The sequence below is a fragment of the Artemia franciscana genome, chromosome 4 (assembly GCF_032884065.1).
Source record: "Artemia franciscana chromosome 4, ASM3288406v1, whole genome shotgun sequence".
In the NCBI taxonomy this organism is placed as follows: domain Eukaryota; kingdom Metazoa; phylum Arthropoda; class Branchiopoda; order Anostraca; family Artemiidae; genus Artemia; species Artemia franciscana.
The window spans coordinates 44,101,899-44,126,319 of record NC_088866.1 but is presented as its reverse complement, the minus strand read 5'-3'; the positions used below and the strand labels follow the sequence as shown (position 1 = coordinate 44,126,319).

At 35.4% G+C, this 24,421-nt stretch overlaps 2 protein-coding genes and 1 long non-coding RNA gene across 4 annotated transcripts in view; 2 read left to right on the top strand and 1 right to left on the bottom strand.

The window, feature by feature from the left end:
• LOC136026470 (protein MON2 homolog) overlaps window positions 1–24,421 on the bottom strand; it is a 483,967-nt gene that overhangs the window by 66,874 nt on the left and 392,672 nt on the right. The window lies entirely within an intron of this gene.
• Window positions 1,027–4,678, top strand: LOC136025659 (protoporphyrinogen oxidase-like). Its single transcript, XM_065701640.1, has 2 exons — window positions 1,027–1,443; window positions 4,058–4,678. The coding sequence occupies exons 1-2, from the start codon at window positions 1,204–1,206 to the stop codon at window positions 4,379–4,381; spliced, it is 564 nt and encodes a 187-aa protein (XP_065557712.1). The 5' UTR covers window positions 1,027–1,203; the 3' UTR covers window positions 4,382–4,678.
• Window positions 10,632–24,421, top strand: part of LOC136025658 (uncharacterized) — an 18,309-nt gene continuing 4,519 nt past the window's right edge. The window contains exons 1-2 of the long non-coding RNA XR_010617136.1: window positions 10,632–10,786; window positions 19,409–19,529. This is a non-coding gene — a long non-coding RNA (uncharacterized LOC136025658). The remainder of the gene's footprint in view (window positions 10,787–19,408; window positions 19,530–24,421) is intronic.

Sequence of the window (24,421 nt, the reverse complement as noted above, 5' to 3'; positions counted from 1 at the left end):
CTACACTACTGGAAAATTCGAATGGCTTGGAAAAAAAACGTCAGAAATTTTGTTTACTCAAATATTGTTTATTGTGACTTTGTATCTTTAACTTGGTTCATTATATCGGTATGAAAACTGATGCTCAAAACTTCAATTTGTTTCTAATTTCAAAACATTATTCGTTAAATCTTCATTCTGACTGATCAATAATGAAAATTAACTAAGTGGCATACATTAATGTCCTTGTTTTTACCCATAAGTATTACTGCATTTGGGCTCGTACATTGGACATTTTAAGTTACGAACTGCCATCTATCTATCTAGCATCTAATGCATCTATCTGCCTGCATTGACTTGTTAGTTTTTTTTTTTGTTTTTTGTTTTTTTAAAGAAGCAAAGTGGCAGAAGGACTTTGTTTTGGAAGTACATTTATGGACTGATAAATTTAGATTTTTGAATAATTTATGCGACATAATCTACCGAGAATAACGATCAAACTAAACAATTCTGGCAAAATTTTGTTTCTCAGTCAATGATAATTTCATAAAAATCATAAAGTATTTTTTGGAAAGCAAATGGCTGCTATTATAGAGTAAATTCACTTTAAAATTAAAGTATTTGTTGTTTATGAAACATAAAAAATTTAAGATTAATTGATAAATATAAAGAATCATAACTTAGTATGCTAGCAATTATAGGCAGATATAATAAAGAAAATGACAAGATTATGATACAAAGCGAAACTTAAGGTGAAAAAAAAATCTGTTTGCTCCAGGCATACATTTTTAATGCAAGTTTACAGGAGGGAATGATGGTTATTAATATGCTGTAAAAAATAGTATGATAAAAAATATAATAATCTGGCAAATATGGTGAACAGCATAACGATCCAAAAGAAATTTTCTAATGAAAAAACTGTTTTTATGGTATACTGATGTGTTATTTGGCACAGATTAACAGAAAAGAATGATGAAGCTCCCCCCCACCGTCGTCAATATTGGTTTACAGGACCCTCTCGCTCTGGAAGTCAGAAGAAAATCTAATAAACAAAATAATAATGCGAAAGAAAAATTTCTTGTAAAAGAAAAACTCGTTCGTATCATGGTATATTAGTGTAATATGAACTGTTTGCTAGATATTTTCAGTAAATTTTGGTGCAGACCCCCCCCCCTCTCCCCGTTGGTGCACGTGACCCTTTAACTCAGGAAATTTGAAGAAAAAATGCACCTTTTATTTGGCCTTGGATCACCAACCAGGCGAATTCGTCTACCCTTTGCCCTCCCCTGTGTTATTTATTCATTATTGTTTCGCAATGTCATATTGGCTGTCATTTTAGGGCTAGCTAATTTTGAATATGCTGGAAAAGATCTATTCCAAATGGATGCGTTTGGTTTCCTCGTGCCATCGTCTCAAGATTTGCCCGTTCTCGGAGTTGTTTTTGACACGTGTTCTTTTCCTCAGGTAAGTGAGGAAAATTATGGCAAAACCTAGAATTCACAGAGCATTTCCTGTCAAAAAAGACTTTTCTTTTTTCGTCAGATGTCATTCTCTTTCTATTGTTAAAAATCATCTAACAAATTATACTGCAAAACCAATAGCCAATACCAATGAACCTGTAACAAAAAGACCTTTTAAGCTAGCTGGTAAAAAGAGAGAATTGTATTAAAACATGTTCTTGATTAGTGTATAAATAAATGAATCGCCCGTTTCGTGTTGTTTTCTCTTCAGTCCGGATTTAACTTCTTTGGAGTAATGATTATGGGACTGTTTTAATTCTAGTTTTAACTATTGCATTTACTTGCAAGTCTTATTTCATTTATACATGTAATTTGCCGAGAATGGCCCTTGGCTATTAGTGTCGGAATATTCATTTATGGTTAATTGACAGTAAATGTTTATTCACATTATTAAAGACAAAAACAAAAAGACACAACTAATGCGGTCGAGTATCTCATGTCCGACTTATCTGCTTAATATTAAGTTTCCTGGGTGTAATCAGTAAAATATAGCGACAAGTACTTATCCGACAGCTTGTCTACTGAAACGCTTTAGGCAACTGCGCGAACAACAACATTAATCACGTGTACTCTACCGCAAACATAGCTTATTAAAAAAAACTAAGGTGTGCTATATTTCACAATTACTGTCTCTTTTTGTTCTCTGTATATAATTTCATATATTTTTCCCTTTTTTGAAAAGATTAAATTTTTTCATATGTGACATCACTTATCCTCAATAAACCTGCATTTTCCAGGGTTAGAAGGTGTAACTTATCCAACCACTAGCCCAGACCCTTTCTAATAGTAATCCTGCTAACCTCTGACATCATTTACGTCTCGCGAAACGCCAAGGATAAATAACCGGGTCTTTCGAATAAGTGATCTTGGGATGCTCAAACGCACTAATTTCTTTCTAAAGAAAAAAGATTCTTATTTGAAAATAGGTCCACAAATAATTTTTCAGGATATTGGGTTGGGAAGAAATTTGTTTTGTCTTGATTTCCGCATATCAAAGGAACGCTGGCAAATGAGGTGGTAGCAATATGTGATGCTGAGAACTTGAAAGCAAGAAGTGGACGTCAACTGAAAATGGTGCTTGTGGACACTTGGTAAATTTGGTGATTTCAGAGTTGAGCTGTAGTCAACATGTTTTTTCCATAAGAATAACCCCATCGATCACGTTTCTATATTCCCGCCAAATCATTGTTCAGGTACTCATTATTGTGAACTTGCGGGCACACATTATCTAAGAGAGTGAGAATAAATTTAAGTCATGTCGGTTTCAGTTGTTAAACCTTAAAGCCTAATCAACGCATGGCCACCAACATCTGTAAAAAACAATTTCACTTCTTTGCTAGCTCTTGGACACGAACAGCGGACGAACTGTCAACACCAAATTTAGTTCCTAAGATGGTCCCAGACGAAACAGAAGGGTGCTACACTACGGCACTGGAGAAACCGTGTTATTAACAGGTTGATCCTCAGAATTTTATTTACTACTAGCCTACCCGTCAGGCATTGCTGCAATCTCAAAATAAAGGAAACTCAAGAAGACCCCCCCCCTAAAAATTCTCCCCCGCAGAAAATTCTTCTTGAAAGGAAAGCGAAGGAAGCGTAGTTTCTTGCTATCTGATCCCCGCAGTTCAAGAGAGAAACCACTCCCGGCAGGTACAACGGTCCTTGCGACAAAAATTTCCCTCTTCTGGTCGCTCATTAATAAGATTGATAATGTTCAAGTTATTAAGTCCTTGTATGAAAATCTCTTTACTTAATAAATCACTAAGTCCCAAGGGAATTTGCGCTCAAATATAAAAACAATCAATTAGCCGACAAGTGAATATAATCCGATTATGAATGAAGTCTCAATAAATGTCCATGGGGAAATCAGGTATAAGCTTACTGTATTAAAAGGTTATTTACTAAAATAATGTGTTTAGCCAACGAATTCTCAAATAAGACTGTTTTTGGTTACTTTGACAACAAATGTTTCAAAATTTCTATCAGATGCATTTCGGGAAAATACGAGGTCTGGGGGGTATCCACCCTCTGATCACTCTGAATCTTAAAAAGAGCACTAGAACTATGATTACCAATCAAAGATTACCTTTGATTACCACCAAACGATCCTCCTCCGAAGTTATTTCAAATAAAACGATCCTCCTCCGATAATTTCAAATAAACTATTCTTCTTTTTTTGCAAGGCGATAATACCAATGAAAACGTGGATATCCTGATTGCATAACGGCTTTTAAAGGACTTTTTGATAGTTTGACCAGTCCTTTAATGGGTTGAAACCCTCCCAAAACGAAATCCTGCCGACACTTCTGTCAAGAAAATGACGGTCTTACGTCGTATTAATTTATGAACGTAACAGTAAATAATGATTATTTTGCCATCTTTTATGAAAATATAAATTTCGTTAGGTAGATTATGCCGTGTGAAGGAAAATAAGCTTGTGCCTGTGCATGTTTTTTTTTTTTTTTTTTTTTTTTTTTTTTTTTGTACGAGTTTTTCAACTATGATTTTTGCTTTAATTATTCTCAGAAGGAATATTGATTACAATATTCGTTTTCTAGGGTGACAAGACAATACTGACTGTCATATACGGTGGCCATCGATATCAGCCTACGACTTCTATAGAGTTTGAAGAAATTTTGAAATTCTCCCTGTCAAAGACATTAGGGATTAACGAAGAACCGCACCGGAAATCCGTACAGATACTGAAAGACTGCATTCCCCAGTATACTGTAGGACACAATGGGTGTGTTAACGCTATTGACGAGATTATTTCTAACGATAGTTTGCCGATTATAGTTACCGGTGCGTCATATAAGGGAGTTAGTGTTAATGATTGTGTTTTAAACGGCATAAGGTCTGCGGAAAATTTGCTTGCGAGATAGGCGGACTCGGGTTGGGAAAACCTGCTTAATGGTGTCTAGTAAATAAAGAGGTTTTGGTTGGTTTTGCAAATTTGCCACGGAGAATTGTCCCAAAGACCGATTTTTTTTTATTTAAAATCATTGCACTTTTAAATAATGTACGATAGCTAACATAGAAAATGGGAAGTATGTGAACATAATTAAAGATAATATTGAAAAATTGTTATGAAATGTATAAATTTCGCATATAAATCCATTTCATCTTTTAATAATTAAGATTCACTAAATCTGTTAACTACATCCTCATTCGTGTACCTTTTATTGCAATAATATGAAAAAAACTTCGTTTTCTTAAAGAGTTAAAGAGGCTGCGTCCCAAAGTCGAACCTTAAAACGTACAGGAATTAGAAGAGGCAGTTGGGGGGCTGCCGCCCCCCAAACCCCCGCTTTTAAAGACTCTTTTGTGCAGGTTTTCTGTTTTTTTTGCTAATCCCCCGCTCTTGGCTTCGGAAAGGCCCTCTTTTAATTAACAAACAATTGGAATGAATGAATAATGAAATAACTTCGAAAAATGTTAAACACAAAAGGACAGGAGAACCATTGCGCCGAAACTAGTAATTAGTAACAATGAAGTCCCCTCACAACAAAAAACCTGTACAGAAGAGTCTTTAAAAGCGGGGGGTTTGGGGGGCGGCAGCCCCCCAACTGCCTCTTCTAATTCCTGTACGTTTTAAGGTTCGACTTTGGGACGCAGCCTCTTTAACTCTTTAAGAAAACGAAGTTTTTTTCATATTATTTCTGTACGTTTTTCTACAATCCATGGTGGATGTTATTTAATAATTCCTGTACTCCTCGTAGAGGAATTAGGAGAGGAAGTTGGGTGGCTGCCGCCCCCCAACCCCCCGCTTTTAAATCATTGTATAAAATAGAAAAAAAATAGATAGAATGACCGAAATGTTTCTTTTGCTCATAAGAAGCTAATATTCTGTTATCTCTCAAATGATAAGCTGTCCAGGTGTTATCAAAATTTTTTTGATGTTGTGAAAAAAAAACCGCCCGTAAGGGACTTGAACCCTTGACCAGAGGATTAAAAGTCCCACGCTCTACCGACAGAGCTAATAACTTGCATGTGTGTAAATATAACTTCTCAATAACTTTTAAACATTTCAAATTAACATGGGCTCTTATGGAGAGAAATGCGTTAATTAATTAGCTAATGCGTGGTTTCTGGAAAACAGGGAAGGAGTTATCGGATCGAGCTGAAATTTCGCGGATAAGCTCCTGGGCCGTAGGGGACCTTAACTTGTGAATTTCAGCCCGATCGGACAACGTTAAAAGGGGGGTCGAAACTTTCGGGGGGTTAAGATTTTCCTACGAAACTTTCAAGGGCACTTACTCGGAGAATTCCACATCGAATGAGTCTTCGTACACCCAGATCCGATGTCGGATGTGACCTGTAGGCGTCTAGGAAAAAAAAGAAAATGAATTTTAAGTGGCTATGCGTGGTTTCTGGAAAACAGGGAAGGAGTTATCGGATCGAGCTGAAATTTCGCGGATAAGCTCCTGGGCCCTAGGGGACCTTAACTTGTGAATTTCAGCCCGATCGGACAACGTTAAAGGGGGGCTGGGGTTGACGGGTCGAAACTTTCGGCCAGATTTTCCCCATGAAGGAAAAGTTGGAGGGGGATGAAATTTTGCAGGTTTCTTAGTTGGAGCTCGGGCTACGAAATGCATCCGTCCCATCCCTCTGCGACCACTGGAACCGAAGATCGCTTAACATTGTCGTGTGTCGCCTCTTTATAGAGGCACGAGTGTGCCGCCTTGATTTTTTATATTTTTTTAAGTTTTACTTGCTTTTTTAAAATTAGAATTACTTACATTTTAACTAAAAAATCAGTAATCCTAATTTAATCGTGTCTAAAATGAATGGGCTCATTTTTCACTCTTTTAGGTCATGCTTTGTTTCAAAGGAAGCTTTTTTTTCATTTTTTTTTTTTTTTTAAGTGATACAGTTTTCCAAAATTTTGACTAATAGTTTGTCATACTCAAATTTTCTCAGTTCTCTAGATTACCATTTTTGTTTTAAAAAGTGTTGGGTTTGCACTGCCTGCTGCGAAGGGTTTGCACTTCTGTGATATTGGTATATAAATATTTTGTTTTGATTATTCTATAAATACAATTATCTTTTTACGGATTTATCTTATTGCTTCATGTTGAAAATCGTATGAAAGTCGCCAGGACAGGTTTTGATAAGCTCTCAAAAAGCCACGCAAGAATACAAAGTATTGAAATGGATACTTCCTGTCACTTTATGCGTCTTTTAGGTCATGCTTTGTTTCAAAGGAGGCAGGGGTGACGAGTGAGGACGACAAAAAAAAAATTACACTTCCACCTCAAAGGTTGCCTCACTTTGATCAGCTTTGATCACTTAGATTACCAGACAATGAAGCCACATTATTCAGGTAACCATTGTAATTGTTTCCTACTTTTGTTGAGCACCCATCAATTTCAAACAATTTCAATAAAATACCTATTTTTATGAGTATTCAATAATTCATTCGCGTCTTCTTTTTTTTCTATCTCATTATTGTAAAAACAGCTCACAGCAATAACTGAACTAATGGGAAGTTTTTATCGCTTTTATTGTGGTTATCTTTCCAATTTGGAAATGAAACCTCCTCGTAATTTAGTAGAATATTTTGTTCTTTATATGACTAAACGGCTAACTGTAAAAACAGAGGAAAAGGGTTATGAGAAGGGTGTTGACCAGGGTTTTATACGCTCTGTACAAACTTTGTACTCTCTATTTACTATTGTGTTTAAAATTCTATAGAAAACTGTTATTGCTATACAAAGTTGAGGCAGATACATTATCGATGACTATTGTATCGATTAATGATATCTTGAAACCCCTAGAACTGTCTTTTTGGTTTTTTCAGGTCGAAAGCAGAAAAATATATACACACCTATATACAAAGAGAATTTCTGGGTGAATTGTCTTAATCTTAAGGTTCTGCGAATAACTTAAGGGTTAAGATTAGAGTAATGATAAAAAGTGTTTTTCTTTTTTTTTTTTGGGGGGGGGGGGTAAGTATATCTGTCAGAAAATTTTTTCGTTGCCGTCTTCCTAAAAGTGGGCTGTTGTTTACCTATGAATCTAAGGCATAACCTGGTAAAACTTAAGGTGCTCTGAACCTGAATTTAGTTGTTAACGCTTTTGTCGGCTTACCTGTGTACAAAAAACTCTGTTGTGAGATTTTTGTATAAACTAGTTACGAGTTTTAACTTTTTTTTTTTTTTTTTTTTTTTTTTTTTTTTTTTTTTTTTTTTTTTTTTTTTTTTAAGTGATACAGTTTTCCAAAATTTTGACTAACAGTTTGTCATACTCAAATTTTCTCAGTTCTCTAGAGTACCATTTTTGTTTTAAAAAGTGTTGGGTTTGCACTGCCTGCTGCGAAGGATTTGCACTTCTGTGATATTTGTATATAAATATTTTGTTTTGATTATTCTGTAAATACAATTATCTTTTTACGGATTTATCTTATTGCTTCATGTTGAAAATCGTATGAAAGTCGCCAGGACAGGTTTTGATAAGCTCTCAAAAAGCCACGCAAGAATACAAAGTATTGAAATGGATACTTCCTGTCACTTTATACGTCTTTTAGGTCATGCTTTGTTTCAAAGGAGGCAGGGGTGACGAGTGAGGACGACAAAAAAAAATTACACTTCCACCTCAAAGGTTGCCTCACTTTGATCAGCTTTGATCACTTAGATTACAGGACAATGAAGCCACATTATTCAGGTAACCATTGTAATTGTTACCTACTTTTGTTGAGCACCCATCAATTTCAAACAATTTCAATAAAATCTAATTAATAACCTAAATAGCACAAAAAGATATTGAAAATAAAATTGCTGCCACCATAAGGGAGAGCTTCTGATTGATATTTGCGTCTGGATAGGAGGCTAGAGATACACAGGACGAAGTTCCGGGTACGTCTTTCCATTATTAATACCACTGTCATTCTGTTATTTATTACTTTGGTGGTATAAACGATCAAAAGTTTGTTTTTTTATGGTTAGACATCTTCTATGTATGATTCCTTAAATTTTGTATGTGTTAACACTATGCCCAATATGTAAACTAAACAATGATTAGTGGTATCACCTCGTAGATCGCTACGGAGCTACCGAAACTTTGTGTTCGCTGGAGAACCTGCAGACCAATATTGGCGCTGATGCGTGTTTCCGTCTTGGTGCGCACCATAGTCTCATCCGGTTTTTTTATTGAATGATTGTCAGTTGTTGTTTTGTTGTATTTTCTTTATATGTTGCATTTTCTTTATATCTTTTTCTTTCATACTCCACTATCTTAAACTTGTACAGTGGGTTACAAATAAATTATTATTATATCCTTACTCTTTACAATAACATCCTGCATTTCAATAGTAAGCTCTTAACATCGAATTCGGTCTTTGGAAGTAAGGAGAAACTTTCTGCATCCTAGATTGGATCTTCTTGATTCAAACTGGTCTAATAATTTATGGCTAGTTGCATGAATTTATTCGGATTTGATTTCCTTTAAAAAAATATCACTAAGTAATATATTTTTCTCCTTCCTTAGTTGGTATTCATTTAAAGGGAAAGACGAGGCACAACGTATGGTTAGTACATTTAATCAAAGATATTTTGCCATATTTTACTGTACAGCCGACAGAGATATTGTAGCACTTTCCAGGAATATCGACATAATAGCCTTTTTTCGGAAGAAAGCAATAAATTTTGATAACAAAACTAAATAAAAAGTCAGGAATTAATCCCACTTCGAGTTGGGTTTGTTGTAAAAACAATCAGTATTAATAAAAAGTTATATAAAAGCTGTAGTAAGTACTTTTGACGATAATAAGACATCTGCTCCACAATTTGGAATTAAGGATGATTTATTCTGTCAGAAGGAGTTCAAACATCGCCAAGAAGATTAAATAATAAGAGACATCAACTATTGATACCGTGATGAATGAGTCTTGAAATAAGGTAGTTATTTAGCAAGAGATAAGATACTGAAGATTATGAATATGATTCTCATTCTAAAAGAGACTTACTTTAAAGGACTTACTTACTTTTAAAAGAACACTTAGTAGTTCTTAGGCATACATTAATCAAACCTCTGTCTAAGAAAGGTAATAAGAGCAGGAAGAAGAATTAAGCGAAGAAAAATCTTTCTGTAAAATTTGGAGTGCGTTCAAGCCTCCTTTATCCGACTCTTTTTGCAACTTCCTCGGATGGAATCCTTAAAAGGTAATGAAAAATTCTTATCTGGCAAATTTTGAACTAAAATGCTATGGGCAACTAAGCAAATAGTAACATTAATCACGTGCACTTTGCTGTAAACACGGCTCGTTTACAAGTCCCTGAAGGTGTGTCACCTTTTGCAATTATTGCCCCTTTGTTATTTGCACATAATTTTCCTATTTTTGATAAGATTGTCTAATATGTGACATCACCCCTCCTTACTTATTTTGTGTTTTTTATAAGGTTAGCAATTGCAGTTATCCAACGACTAATCCAGATTGCTTCAAGTATTAATCCTACTAAGCTTTAGTATCTTTCCTATTTCATAATTTTGAAGGAAACAAGACGCTTCTCTGTCTACAGATATCCATAATTTCTAAAAAATAGGTCTTCGTAAAGGCTTTGAGTTGGTAGAGCTAATATCTGTCAGAGAGCCGACCGATAGGATATAAGTCTCCAAAGAACTCTATGTCTTTTTTTACCATTGATTTTTCTTTTCACCTGCACGGCAACGTTTCGATTGGCAAGCGGCTGTGCTTTAATAATAAACTTCGAGACCAGGTGGTCTTCATGCCTTAGACAGTGGTCTGTGGATCTCATTGTTGAATACCCGTTCAAAATGCCACGTGTGGTGGCATCATTCACGTCTCATGAAACACTATGGACACGTAATTGGGCTTGTTGGATAAATAATCTTGGAGTGCTTGAAATTGCTAATGAAAAGTAGGAAGATTGTAATCTAATTTTAGATTAGTTTCTTCTGTCCAATTTTATTTTACAAGCTGTCTTTTTATCCCAAATCTTTCCTTTTTCATAAATCAAATATTTACATATATCATATTATAATATTATATTATTATATAATATTACATTATATTATGAATATTATAATATTCATATTGTCAAATCTGCTACCTAAGTAAAAATATGAATATAAGTAGATGGCAGTTGTGTCATGGTTAGTTCATATAGAATAAATTTGAAATCACATTATTTAAACTACTGCACATAAAATAAAGTAAAACCAATGAAATGCAAGATAAAGAAGTAGCAGTTAAGCTAATTGAAAGCTTGCAAACAGAGCTGTAGAATCTTTCTCAAGAAGCAAAGAAACGTTATGGCAATATAAAAGATGTAATTTGATCAAGACATAAAATTCAGCTAGGATAGTAGGCCTATCCGTAGGTCTAAGTCTACTTTTTGTCTACTAGGAATGTAATTTAATTTTAATTGAATTTTTTTGAAATCCAGAAAAATAATTGGGTTAAAATTCTAGTGTAGAACTTTTCACTGTCTTGGAAAGGGGCTAGGTTAGGGAAATGTTAGTTTTAGGAATGAATCCTGGGCCAAAACATACTCTTGGGAGGTATTGTCAAGCTACTACATTAACCCTCTTCTTATTTTTATGTCTTAGATATTTGCCTACTGGACAGGTCCACACCTATTGAAATTTTGACAAAATAACATTTTACCTTAATTTTCAGCTATTGGTTTATTTTTCTCTAGTTTTAGTATTGAAAATGCAATTCCTGTTATTTGGGTAGAATCTTACACCATATCAATGTTGTCCCAATAGCCAATTGTCCACAATAGGTTCCTTATTTTATGCTCCCTTTTTAGGCTACAAAAGTTGTTGCCCTTACAATGCAACCCCCCCCCATCCCTTCTCCCACCACCATTGCCATTATGATCCATTATCTAGGTCTAATTTCAAACAGTATATTTATTTACCATTTATGATCTTGTGATATTTCATCTGTTTTCTTTTAAAACAAGTTTTCTAAATGTTTGACATTTCAAAACAGTCTGTCTAAATGATTTCCTTAAATTACATTAAATTGCATTTGCCAGCAAAGATAAGGTGGTAGATCCTGCTGTAGTTCTTGCTGGTAGTGAGTAATGTAATTATGTTGGCTTAGCCTCCCAGTCCAGCCTCCACCCAGCCCTTTCCCAGTCCCTGTTGACTCCAGCCTTTAAGGAGTGGGGATTCTCAGCCTGGATAGTAGACTTGAATAGGCTATTCCAGAGGGGGGCCACACAAATAGAAAAGAAGCCACATCTTTCCCTTCTCTGACATCCAGGCAGGTGAAGCTTTAGACTGACCTCTTGAATTGTTAGCCAGGGAGGGGGTGAAGATCTGGTTCAGGTGACCAGATTTGAAAATTGTGTGTGCCATGATCAAATCTCCTCTATATCTTTGATACATGAGGGTTGGAAGTTTCAGAGACCTTAGGCATTCCTGGTAAGGGACATTATTTAAGCCACAGACCAGTTTGGTTGCTCTCCTTTAAACACTTTCAAGGGCTCTTGTGTCCATTTTATTTTGGGGAAAGGCCAAACTCAAGGTGGGGACAGACAAGGAATTTATAAAGTTTTGTAACCACACATGACTTTGAGGTTACAAAAGAGTGCTTAACAAGTCCAAGATCTCAATTAGCTTTTGTAGCCTGGGTGTGGCCATGGAATTTTAAATCTTTGTCCACTATGATGCCTAAGTCTCTCTCCTCAGCAACTGCTTCCAACTGATCACCCCCTATTTGGTAGGGATGGGGGGGGGTTATTGTGTAACCCCCCCCCCAAATTGTAGGTTTCAATTACATTTCTAGATAAAAAATTTATTTAAAATATAGAAGGAAACATGATAATATGATTAATTAAACCATGGTACATTTTATAAAGTAAGGATTTTGTTGTTTTAGTATTCTCTTTTAATGTTGTTTGTATTCTAGCTAAGAGATATGTTCAAGTCTATCACAGGGATGCAATGCATTCTCAGGGTGACAATTAGACCCATTGTATTGAAAATTAACATAAAATAAGGGACTACTGGTAATAATTTTGTTTCATTAACATGTTTGTTTCTGAATAGCTGCTCAAATGCAATGTTACTTATAAGGTTTAAAAGAATCCAGAAAAATTTATCAAATGTTTGAAAAAAATATATCTTAGCATAGTTTACAATAGTATACTAGGTTATAGTTGTTTTATTTTATATTTAAAAGACAAGTTTTAAGCACAGGAGCTCTTTTGAATAATAATTATTATTTATTATTTAAGAATTAACAATGCTTCTTGACTACTAAGGTCCCTGCATTGGCCCTGCAGTGTGTTCCTGCAGCGTGATTTGATCTCTAGGTCCTGTATTACCAAGCTAAGGTCAGATCCACTGCGCCACCACAGGACTCTTTTGAATAATAAGAAATTCTGAAAAGTACTTTGAAACAATCATATCTCATCCCTAAAAGCATATCAGATAACAGTCATATATTAGCAACTTCACAGCAGAAAACACATTAATAAAATGAAGCAGCCAACCTTTGGTTGACCATTTCTAAAGGAAATATGTTCATAAAGGTTCAGGGTAGTGGATCTCTAGAAGAAGGCTCCCCTAAAACAAAAATAAAGGAATTTTTAGACTTTTTAATTTTATGCCTTTTCTATGGTTAAAGTCATGTTTGTTACTATTTACTTCTACTCCCCCCATCCCCTGATTGCCCTATATATAGCCTTAGAATATAAATTAAACTAATAGAAGGCACTAAAACAATAACATTCTTATCTAATAATAAGGAGAATCAAAGTATTAATCAGATTTACCATGTTTCCTTCCATTATTATTCTCATCTTTAAACTTTTTAAAATAGTATTTTGTATCCAATATTCAATAAGGGACTCATTTCAGGTTAAATTGGTTATTATTGAGTCTACACAGCAGATACAAGAAAGGAAGATATCATTATTGCCAAATATAGGTCCATTAGGGGGGACAACGATGAGGTGCATTGTCATGGTAATGACTATTGTGTTAAAAAGGGACATAAAATAAGAAATCTAATTGTACTACTGCTATTAAGATCTTTTCTTCTGGTGAGTTGCTACTCTGCACCTTTACAAATATGTTACATAAGTAAAAGTAATAGCCTACCACTAATTTCCTTATTTATACCCTTTTCATATGTCATTGCTACTTTTTCATAGAATTACATCATAAATTTATAGTCATAAATAATATATCTCTTTGTGGTTTATCTTCTTGTTTGTAAAAATAATTAACTTTTATATTATTTTTAATAATATATATGTTGTTAATTGGACTTTAAAACATGCAAAGTTTCAACTTGTCTGTAGAGTTACTGAGTTAATACAGATGAGCACAAGTAATTTGTCAAGATGCCTGAAAAAGCAGAATAAAGGTTTTGATAGTATACACAGTTGTAATGGGATGTTTTCTAGTATTTAGACCCATTACTTTCAGGTTTTGTTTTTATAGAAACTTTGGGGTGAGATAGGGGGGGGGGGGGGCAGAACTTTCCCCTTGAAGAATCTCCCAATTGATTTCTAAAGATTTTCTATCTGATTTACATTTAAGGGGTGTTTTATTTTGATTTGGTTTCAAGAACTTGAAGTCAAAGTCAGAACCAAGAAGATCTTGAGAGATGTTCATTTTTTAGTCTTTATATTTTCCCTGTTGTGATAACACAATTGCCATCCCCCAAAACTCAATGATAAATTTAAAATATATAAAAATAAAGAGTCAGACTCAAAAGGAAATTAGGATTGTATTTGCATGTGTATAAAGTTTGAAAAATTGGATTATAGTTAGATCCTAAAAAAGTGTTTTGGTAGATAAATCAATTAGTTGATTATTTTGATGCTTAAACTTGAATAATTTTAATGGCTACCTCACATCAATGAATAGCTCATGTGATATTCAATTATGCATAAATTTCATTTCAACTCCTATTGGGAAAAATGTATCTTGTCTTTTTCACCCTACTTAGACTTAATAAGTGGCTGACTACTTTCTACTACCTGGTGTATATATCAGAGTACCACATGTATCAAATAGTTCCATTACAGGAAGTATAGATCTCACAATACTTAGAATACAACACTTGCCTTAGACCTTTGGGGAGTTGTGTCAATCCTGAAGTTTTATTTATTTGATGTTTTGACCATTTTGAGCATAATAGCTATCTCAAAAAGTTTGATCTTATATATTTGGGGTAAAGAGGTTTTTTTTTTTTGGGGGGGGGTAGGGTAGCTGCCCTAATGATCCCCTTCCTAAGTTTATAAGACCATCCCTTCCATGGGAACTTTTTTCTTGAAAAATAAGACTTATGACCTTTACTATAGGGATTGCTAGAGCATTGCATCTTATCGAAGTGGTACACCATGCAAGGATTTGACATTCACCAGATCTTTTTTTAAAAATATGACACAGTTTAGAAATTTGGGATAGTAAAGGGCAAAAGAGAAACACATCCTGTAAATTTATGCCATAAAAGAAATATTTCCTGACTGGATTTTTACCAAAGTAGGTCAAGTCATTTTGTATGAATGTCTGAATGGATTTGTTTATTTTCATTATATTATGGAAACAACACACTTTTGCCATGCTTGGACACATCATCTCATGTATGGTATTTGATTTCCAAAAATCAGTGATCCCTCAGTCCTTATTTGAATATAACTTAAAAATTCCTCAGATTGCCAAGTTAAAATTCAGCATGTGTTTTGAATTCACATCAATCAACAACTTATATATTTTCAGAATTTTAAAAGGGTAGGCTTTATAAACATTCTTTTAAACAAATTAGTGCAAACATTATGTTTTTCCAAAAGTGCATATGATGTATAATATGTTAAAGACCATTTAAAAGGTTTGAATTTCGCACATATTTCATGTTTATGTCTTAATTAGGTGCTGGTATATTCATTTTTAAACATAGCTGTGTTTTACAAACTCTATGTTTTATTTTTAACTATACCACTACACCACCAAGCCGCCTGAGGTCAAAATGGCTGAGCATGCTCTTTCTCTATCACAGTCCCTCTTTACAAGGGGGGTAAGGAGGGTTGCTTCCCTAGGTGCCTTGGCAGGAAGAAAAGGTCACTGCAGATGGGACTTGCCCCCTTTGATCAAATTTTTGATTTATATATTTTTTTTATATTTGAGGCTGGAAGGAGGGTGCTGTAATTAATTTTTCCCTGGGCACTACCAACCCTTGGAACAGCTCCTTTAACAGGGAAATTGATGGAGAAATATGTTCCTATTGTATACATCCATCAGTTTGTAGGTTAATGAACTAAGGTACACTGGAGAATAGTTTTCTAATTGTGCTTTTTCTCCTTTTTCATGAATAGGTACTATAATAGCTTTGGACCATTGCTTTGGTAGTTATCCTTCATTGATGGAATTTTGAAAGTTGTCTAGTGGTGCATCTGTCCAGTACCTTGGGCATTCTTTAAGCAGAATTCCATCAGCTTCATTTGGGGCTTTTGATTTGTAGTTATGTAGCTTTTGAAGTTGACTTTTTATCTCAGTGAGGGTTAGTTCTAAGTTTGTCCTTTCTTGCACTAGGATAGTAGTTAGCTGTCTTGGTTTGAAAGTGTGGCTGAAGACTGAGCGAGTAAATTAGCTTTGACTAGTTGTGATGCTATTGAAGTACCATTCTTATGAATGAGAGTAGATATTTCTCTTCTAAGTGTGGCATTTACACACTTAAAAATTTCTTTTAATCCAATTTTTTGCTGTTAGCAATCCTCTCCTCTAGTTCCTTTTCTCTATTATTTTTTTTATGTCTTGAAATGAAGTCGGGTTTGAGTATTGTAGTTTAAAACAAGACTGATGGTCATTACAGAATAGCAATTGTAGAAAGATTAGGCTCTGCTTGATTTCTTGTAGTTTGCCCGGTTTGCCCTTTTATGAAATATGACCCATTTTTCAAAAGAAAAATTAGTGAGGGATCTACATTCCTTAGGAAAGTGGGAGGGATACAAAAATTAAAAAAACAAAACAATTATTTGAAAGTATTGGAACTATCATACAAGAAAGATATACGCAATTATTGTGATTTGCAGGGCCAATGGGCCCTGCATATGGTTATAGATTGGACCTTATCTTGCTCCAAAGTGCGAATTAAGGCAATTAAGGTACTGTTTTGTCAGACCTCCTGCATATAGTGTGTTGTGAGTTTGTTTGCTGTCCCCATCAGTATTTTCTAAAAGTTTTTACCTTCATACCATTAACCGTGTTGGATACTCAAAATCAAACTTGCAGCTTTTCCCAATAATCAACATCATATATAAACATTCGTTAACCTATATAGTGTACAACACTTTCCCCAGGGGCTGTGGGGGTCTTTGTTATCCCTGGAAGTATAGTTATTTGACTTTTCGACTTCTTTGAATAAGATGGCTATCTCAAAATTTTGCTTGGATATATTTTGGGAAAAAAGGCGTGGTGTTGGTTGTCCTCTAATCACTTCTGAATCTCAAAAATGACTATGTAATATTCAATTTCCAATTGAATGAGCCCTCTCCAAAGTTTGTATGAACACCCTTTCCATAACAACTTATACCTTAACAATGGGTAACTTCCATAAGTTATAACCCTTGCACTGAATGCTGGTACAGGGATGTCAGTTCTGGAGGTATGGTAATTTGATCATTGAACTATTTTGAGAAAAATGGTTATCTAGAAAATTTAATTGGATTCGTTAGGGGTAAAATGGGCTTAGGAGAGGGGGATTATGGGTAAAATTTCGTAGGGGAGGGGGAAGCCCTCAATCACTTTTGACTCTTAAAAAGGACACTAGTTCATTTAATTTGCAACCAAATGAACCCCATCCAAAGTTTTTATGACCACTGCTTGCTTATGAAGTGCCTCCAGGAAAGAAATATTACATTGAAGTCTTCTGGCTCTTTAGTATAGGTGAACGCTATAGCATTGCGTCTAACTTCAACCCTTAAACCCATATTCCAGGGGGAATTTTTCGGGTTGAGGTACGTCTAGCACTGAGAAATCTAGTGTGCTGAGAAATTTATTGCTCTTGAGTTTTCTCCCAGAAAAACAATTGCATCTTAGAATGCTGTTTTAAGATAGTATACTGATTCATTTGATCATTATCAACCTCCTAGCTAAGATTAGGCTCATGAAGATTTTTATTCAGTAGGACAATTCTTTTGATTTACAACCAAAGTGGGCGTAAATCTGTTCTAACTTCAGTTAAAAAAAGCTCACTTAGTGGTAATTGATATTTTGGGGGACAAATTTTGGATTTTGACCCTTATTTTCTCTTATTCACTGACCCCCAACTGAAAAAAGAGATAGTAACATGACTCATCCAGGTATTGAATTACTCAGTGGTGTGTTTTTCCTGAAAAATAATAGAAATACTTTAGAACTCATATTTGACAGAATTTTTCAGTTCTGTATGCATGGTCATTAATTTTTCACATTGGGAACACCAATTAAGAGAACAATGACTATCTGCCATGAATAAATGCTCTGTAACTAAATGTAATTAAGGTTATTGAGGATGAATTATTTTGCGGATAAATTCAGTCAGGTAGATTTCGGGTATTTTGAAACAGCATTTGCTACTTCTGTAAAATGTCTAATCTGGCGCTGTATTCTATTGTTTAGAAGGATTCTGAGAACAGTAGGATTGTTAAGTAAAGAAAAAACATTCTTTTTGGCCATCCTTCTCAGACCAATCCTTCACTGTGATGAACCGACATTATAAGGAACAATTTATCTGAGTTAAGAATTTAGGGGGGGGGGTTAAAGAATAAGCTTCAGGATGGTAGTTCGAGCTTTAGTTTTTCTTATCTACTTGAATGACCTGGTAGACAACCCTAAAGCCCCTCTGGATTACTTTTGATGATGCTGCAACAACTGCCATACCAAAAAAAAAGACCTTTCAAAAGCCTCATTGTTCTTACAGTTAGATGATCTGAAATATAAAAGTGTTCTGATGTCTCAATGGCCTATTTCAATGTATTAAAACATAGGAACCACTCACCCCTAATTAAACGTGCCATGCTTATACCCTAGCCTCATCTTCAAAATTAAAACAGTACAGAAAGTAGACAATTTTTGTCTCTTGGGAATTCATATCTCCATTGATCCATTGAAAAGGTCACAACAATTGGACGAAAACTTCTTGCTCAAGAAGGGGGGGGGGGTCACTCTTTGCTACAAAATCCTTCTACCATTTACTGCTACCTGTGACTCGCTCAGGCCTCTTAACAGTAGGGGCCATTTTCTAGAACTCTGTCAATTCACTTCCTTCTGACAATGATTCCAACATTATCATTCATGTCTTATTGGCAAAATAAAAACAAAGGCATATCAAACAGTCCAATTATTCCCAGGGATATGTCAAGGAACAAGCACCTGAGGAGCATATTCATTTAAGGTCAAATTTTTTTTGGAATGATCTTCCTGAGGTTGTTGTCTTGAACATGTCTCTGTTGATTTATTAATTTTTTGATTTATTAATACCTACTTTTTGGTATTATGCCCTTTTTGGTATTGGTATTATGCCCTACTTTTTGTCCTGGTAGACTTACTCATAAAACACAGCCAATTTTTTTTTTTGCTTTGGTAATTTCTATACAAAATTCCCAAGGAAAATTCAGGCGTAAAAAACTGACTGCCCAGCTCGCTGCTATTGATAATCTTGCTTGTAAAAAATATCAAGCATATACATCGCCCCCCCCCCCATGCCTGACACTTATCAGTAAGAATCATGATCTCTGTGATGCATTCAATTGGAGGACTTGCAGAAAAGAACAAATATTTATTCTAATATTTATCAAGATGCTGTTAATGCTTTGTAGAGCCATGTGTGGTTTCCTAAGCCCATATGTATATCCTATGTTGACAGGTCTGTTTTGTATATAATGATGATTTTGCTCAGTTTATTCACAGCTTTTTCTGTAACATTTTTTTTTATTTTTATTCAGCCGAAGAGCTCTTGATGAGACTAAAAGGTGCACAGTCAGATCCCCTTGGCTCCCTTCCTCTAATCTCTCCATTCATTTACTTCTACTAGGATGTGAAACAAAAGAACCAAAGATTGTGAAGGTAACTGTTATTTTTAATTTAGTTACCTAACAATTGCCAGCCACTATTCTTTGTTTTGTTTATCACATATTCTTCAAATTGGAGGGTTTGTCCAATTTTTTTTTATAACTTTAATCGCCCTTCAAAGTATATGCTACATTAGATGCTTTCACTACACACTAAAAGTGTTAAGTTTTAAAAATTAAATGAATTTGTGAGTTTTTAATTCTTGCAGTTTATATACAACTACTAAAAATGATGTGATAGTACAAAATGCTTTTTTTCTGTCCTTCAACAAATCTGTGCTTGTATGCATATCCTGCTCTTCTTTCCATTGCTATTTGTGGTCACTATTACGTCCACTTCCTCTGCTTTTGATATTCCCACAGTCCCACATAGTCTTTTATCTGACTTTAAAGTTTTATTCCAGACAGTGCCAATTGAAACATGCTACTGAAACTTAGTAAGCAGCCCTTTGAGCATCCTCAATGATATTGCAGGTGACGCTGCGGTCTTAGACATGAGAGTAAACCCCTATAAATCTATGATAATACCAATATGTTTCCTTAAAACCCACCCCTTTTCCTCAACCCTCTTTCCCAGATATTTTTGTGTCTTCCCTTAAATTACTTGGGGTTACAATTTCCTCTAATTTAAAGTAGGATCCACGTTAAAATATTGTCCATAAAGCAAATACAGCCGTGTCTCTCTTTAAGCTCTTGAATAAATTTCCCCCCCTTCCCATTCTTTAAGGATCTATGTTTCCTTTGTCTGCCCGCATCTTGAATATACTTGTCCAGTTCGCCATTCTGGTATCTTCTGTGATGAATCAGAAAAAAATGAATCCATTCGGAAAAGAGTCATGAGAATAATTTTTAAAGAAGCTATGGTACTATGCTCGCCCCTTCTAAAAAAGGTCAAGCTGGAAACTCTTGAGCTCAAGAAAGGAACGTTGTTCATCCGTTTTGCAAAAAAATGTAGTTATAAACCTTCGCACAGAAAACCTTTTCCCCAAAAGACACTCCCAATCCCGACACCGCTTGCCACGTACTGTTTCTGAACCCGTTCCTATCTTGTCCTCCATCCGTTGCTTAACCTCCAGCTATGAAAAAACCTTTGCCCACTTCATTACTGATAAAATAAATGGCAAGTTTTCCTTCTTTTTTTCTTTGGTACTGGCAATACCCGAGTTGTATGTTCGTTTTGATTCTTATGTTCCCTCCTTCTTGTTTATATGTTCTCTTTTAAATGTTTTTAACACTAATTGTATCTCACTCTTTTTTAGTTTTATTTTAGTTTTTACCTTTTTAACTTTCTGACATTTTGTTGCTTTTTTATGGCACTTGGTATTTACCAAGTGCCATAGAGCAATCGTAATTTCTGTCGGTCTGTCTGTCTGTTGGTCAGTCTGTCCCGGTTTTGCTAGTTTGGGCAGTTTCAGATAAGCTAGGACGATGAAATTGGCAGGCATATCAGGGACCAGACCAGATTAAATTAGAAACATTCGTTTTTCCGATGGGACCATCTGGACGTTTAATTTGAAAAAATAGAAAAAATGAGGTATTTTTAACTTACGAATGGGCGAATGGATTGATTAAATTTGATATTTGGAAGGATATTGTGTCTCAGAGCTCTAATTTTAAATCTCGATCAGAACCGGTGACAGTTGGAGGGGAAACCTGAAATCTTGGAAAACGTTTAGAGTGGAGGGATTGGGATGAAATTGGATGGAAAAAATAATCACTAGTCCTAGATACGCGATTGATATAACCGGAACGGATCCGTTCTCTTTGAGAGAGTGGGGGGAGGGTTAATTCTGAAAATTAGAAAGATTGAAGTATTTTTAACTTACGAAGGAGTGATCAGATCTTAATTAAATTTGATATTTAGAAGGACCTCGTAACTCAAGATCTCTTAGTTTGAATCCCAGCCGGATCCAGTGTCGTTGTGTGGAGTTGGGGGGGGGGACCAGAAATCTTGGAAAACTCTTAGAGTAGAGAGATCGAGATGAAACTTGGTGGGAAGAATAAGCACTAGTCCTAGATACGTAATTGACATAACCGAACTAGATCCCCTCTCTTGAAGGAGTTGGGGGGGGCCTAATCCTGTTTCCTGGTTTTGCTAGTTCGGGCACTTCCAGATAAGCAAGGACAGTTAAAGTTGGCGGGCGTATCAGGGACTAGACCAGATTAAATTAGAAATATATGTTTTCCAGATTCGACCATCTGGGGGGGGGGAGGGGAAGGGAGTGGAAGGACGGTTAATTCGGAAAAATTAGAAAAAATGAGGTATTTTTTACTTGCGAGGGGGTGATTGAATCTAAATGAAATTTGATATTTAGAAAGACCTCGTGTCTCAAAGCTCTTATTTTAAATCCCGACCGGATCAGAGTGGACAGATTGGGATTAAACTTCGTTTGGAAGAATGAGCACTAGTCCTAGATACGTGATTGACATACTGGACATAATCCGGTCGCATTGGGAGGAGTTTCAGGTCGAAACCGGAAATTTTGGAAACCGATTAGAGTTGAGAGATCGGAATGAAACTTGATGGAAAGAATAAGGAAAAGTCCTAGATATGTGATTGACATAACCGAACCGGATCCGATATCTTTGGGGGAGTTGGGGGGATTCCCAGTGCTTTGGCGAGTTTGGTACATCTTGACGTGCTAGGATGATGAAAATTGGTAGACGTGTCTGGGACAGGCACAAATTGACTTGATAATCGTCCTTTCCCCTATTCCACCATCTGAGGGGGGGGGAGGCTGAAGGGAGTGGAAATCGTGAAAATTGAGGTATGTTTATCTTACGAATGGGTGATGGGATTTAACGAAACTTGAGATCTCAGATGCTCTATTTTCAATTCAGATATGATTGATTACTGTAAAATCGATGTAAAAACGATAACTCTAGTACCGAGTCTACTTTTAGGCTCCAACCTCGTCACAAGTGCCATATGAGCTCTTGGCTCCTGTTTTTTTTTTTTTTACTAATGAATGGTTTTGCCTTTCTGATTCTGTTGTTTTTGACATTGTTTAGCCAGTTTTTGGTTTTTATACTATTTTTATGATTTTTTTTTCATTTTATAGTTTTATGACTCCGAAATGCGAATTCGATCCTTCGGGGCTTGTGATAGTCAATTTTTGATATTAAATATCTTATCATCACCTAAGTTTTCTTTAGGTATTTCAAGCCTTTTCCTTTTTATGCGGTGGTTTCTGTCATCAGGTTATAATGTATGTATGCAAGTATTTATTTATAACACATCATACAAAATACAGAAGTGATGGAGTACATTGAAAAAAAGGAAAAAAAAAAAGAAGAAAGAAACAACAACATATCGTAATTACATTGTAAAATACAAACAAAAATAATTTCACGTCAAAAAACAACATTTTGCCATTCATGGCCGGTTTGCTTATTGCACATGTGTACATTCAGATCAGCTAACTTAACACACGGGTCAGACAAGCTATATTTTTTCATTAAATAGGAGTTGCGGGTCCACGGAGAAACTCGCAACAGAAACTTGACAAATTTGAAGAAAACGCGTTTCATCCTAAGATGGTCAGATTCGCTAAATATAGGGTAAAACGGTACTAAATACAGAATATGTGGCAGGACGACACTATTGTAAATTCTCGCAAGATGGGCTCTATTCAGATGAAACTAAGAACTAACAATTGTACCATATGTATGACGGATTTTCGTTTCCATACTTTCTAGCATCAATAGCCTAATTTTCTTCAGATTTTTTCCAATAGGAAGGCCAAGATATTTCAACTTAACACAAGGCTTTACTTCTGTACCATTCAGATCTATAGATATATTATCTGATCTAGTCGTATCTATTTCATTAAAAATCAAAACATCACATTTTTCAGCATTTAGGGAAAGTCCAATATCACTGTAGTTTTTACATATCTCCAAAAAACATTTTTCTAGCCCACTGATAGTCCTACTAATATTAAAACCGTCGTCTGCATAACATAGTATTGACAAATCAGTATCTTTATATATACAGCACGACGATAGTTGGCACTGAGCTGGAAGCGATGCATTATCCAGAAACCGTGGGAGAAGTAATCGCACCCTGCTTAAACCCCGACATGAATTGGTATATACCCATCAGTCAGCAAATTGCTTCCAGGTTTACGTATTTTTGCGGTATACATGCGGTATTTTTGCGGTATACTTTTGTATAGCGGTACATGTACAAAAGAGGTCTAACTAAGTCTAGCAATACACCACGGTTCAAAAGCTCGTTCATTGCTTGGGGATGCAACAACGAATCAAATGCTTTACTAACATAGTATGTTCCAAGCGCTAGAGTGCCACCGGCTGCATCTGCATCAATCAACAAATTGCACAGACATTTTAGAGCATGGAAGCAACCAAGCTTAGGCTGGAAGCCAAACTGGTGAGGAGGTATGTAACAGATAGAACGTAGGTTATTAATTATAAGTAATTCAAACACCTTCACAAAAACGCTAGAAACAGTTATAGGTCGATACGATGAGCATTCAGACGGATCCTTTCCCTTTTCTAGAATCGGTGAAATAAGACCAACACAAAAAGAATCTGGAACTATACCGCAGCAAAAAACCATTTGGTACAACAAAGAAAGATGACACAAAAGCTTATCAGAACCATTTGACCCATAATGTGATTTCCCATGTTTCTTGATCTTCCCCTCTTTTCTTACTGCCTTTAAATTCCTCTTTGTTTCCTCTTTCTTTATCCCTCTTGTCTTCCCTGAAATCCCTCGCCCTACCTACCCCTAATTCTCTTTTACTTTGCTTTTTTTTTTAATTTGTTTAGATGAAGGGCTTCAATGTTTCTACCCCCAATTGCTTTGAGTAACGGCTTATGCTGTTTTTAAATACTTGATGCTAATAATGCTTTAGACAATGT

Excerpts from the sequence above, each read along its gene's own strand:
- LOC136025659 (XM_065701640.1), top strand. The coding sequence starts at position 1,204 with ATGCACCTTTTATTTGGCCTTGGATCACCAACCAGGCGAATTCGTCTA. Across the intron at positions 1,444-4,057 it reads ACACGTGTTCTTTTCCTCAG|GGTGACAAGACAATACTGAC; the intron begins GTAAGTGAGGAA and ends TTCGTTTTCTAG.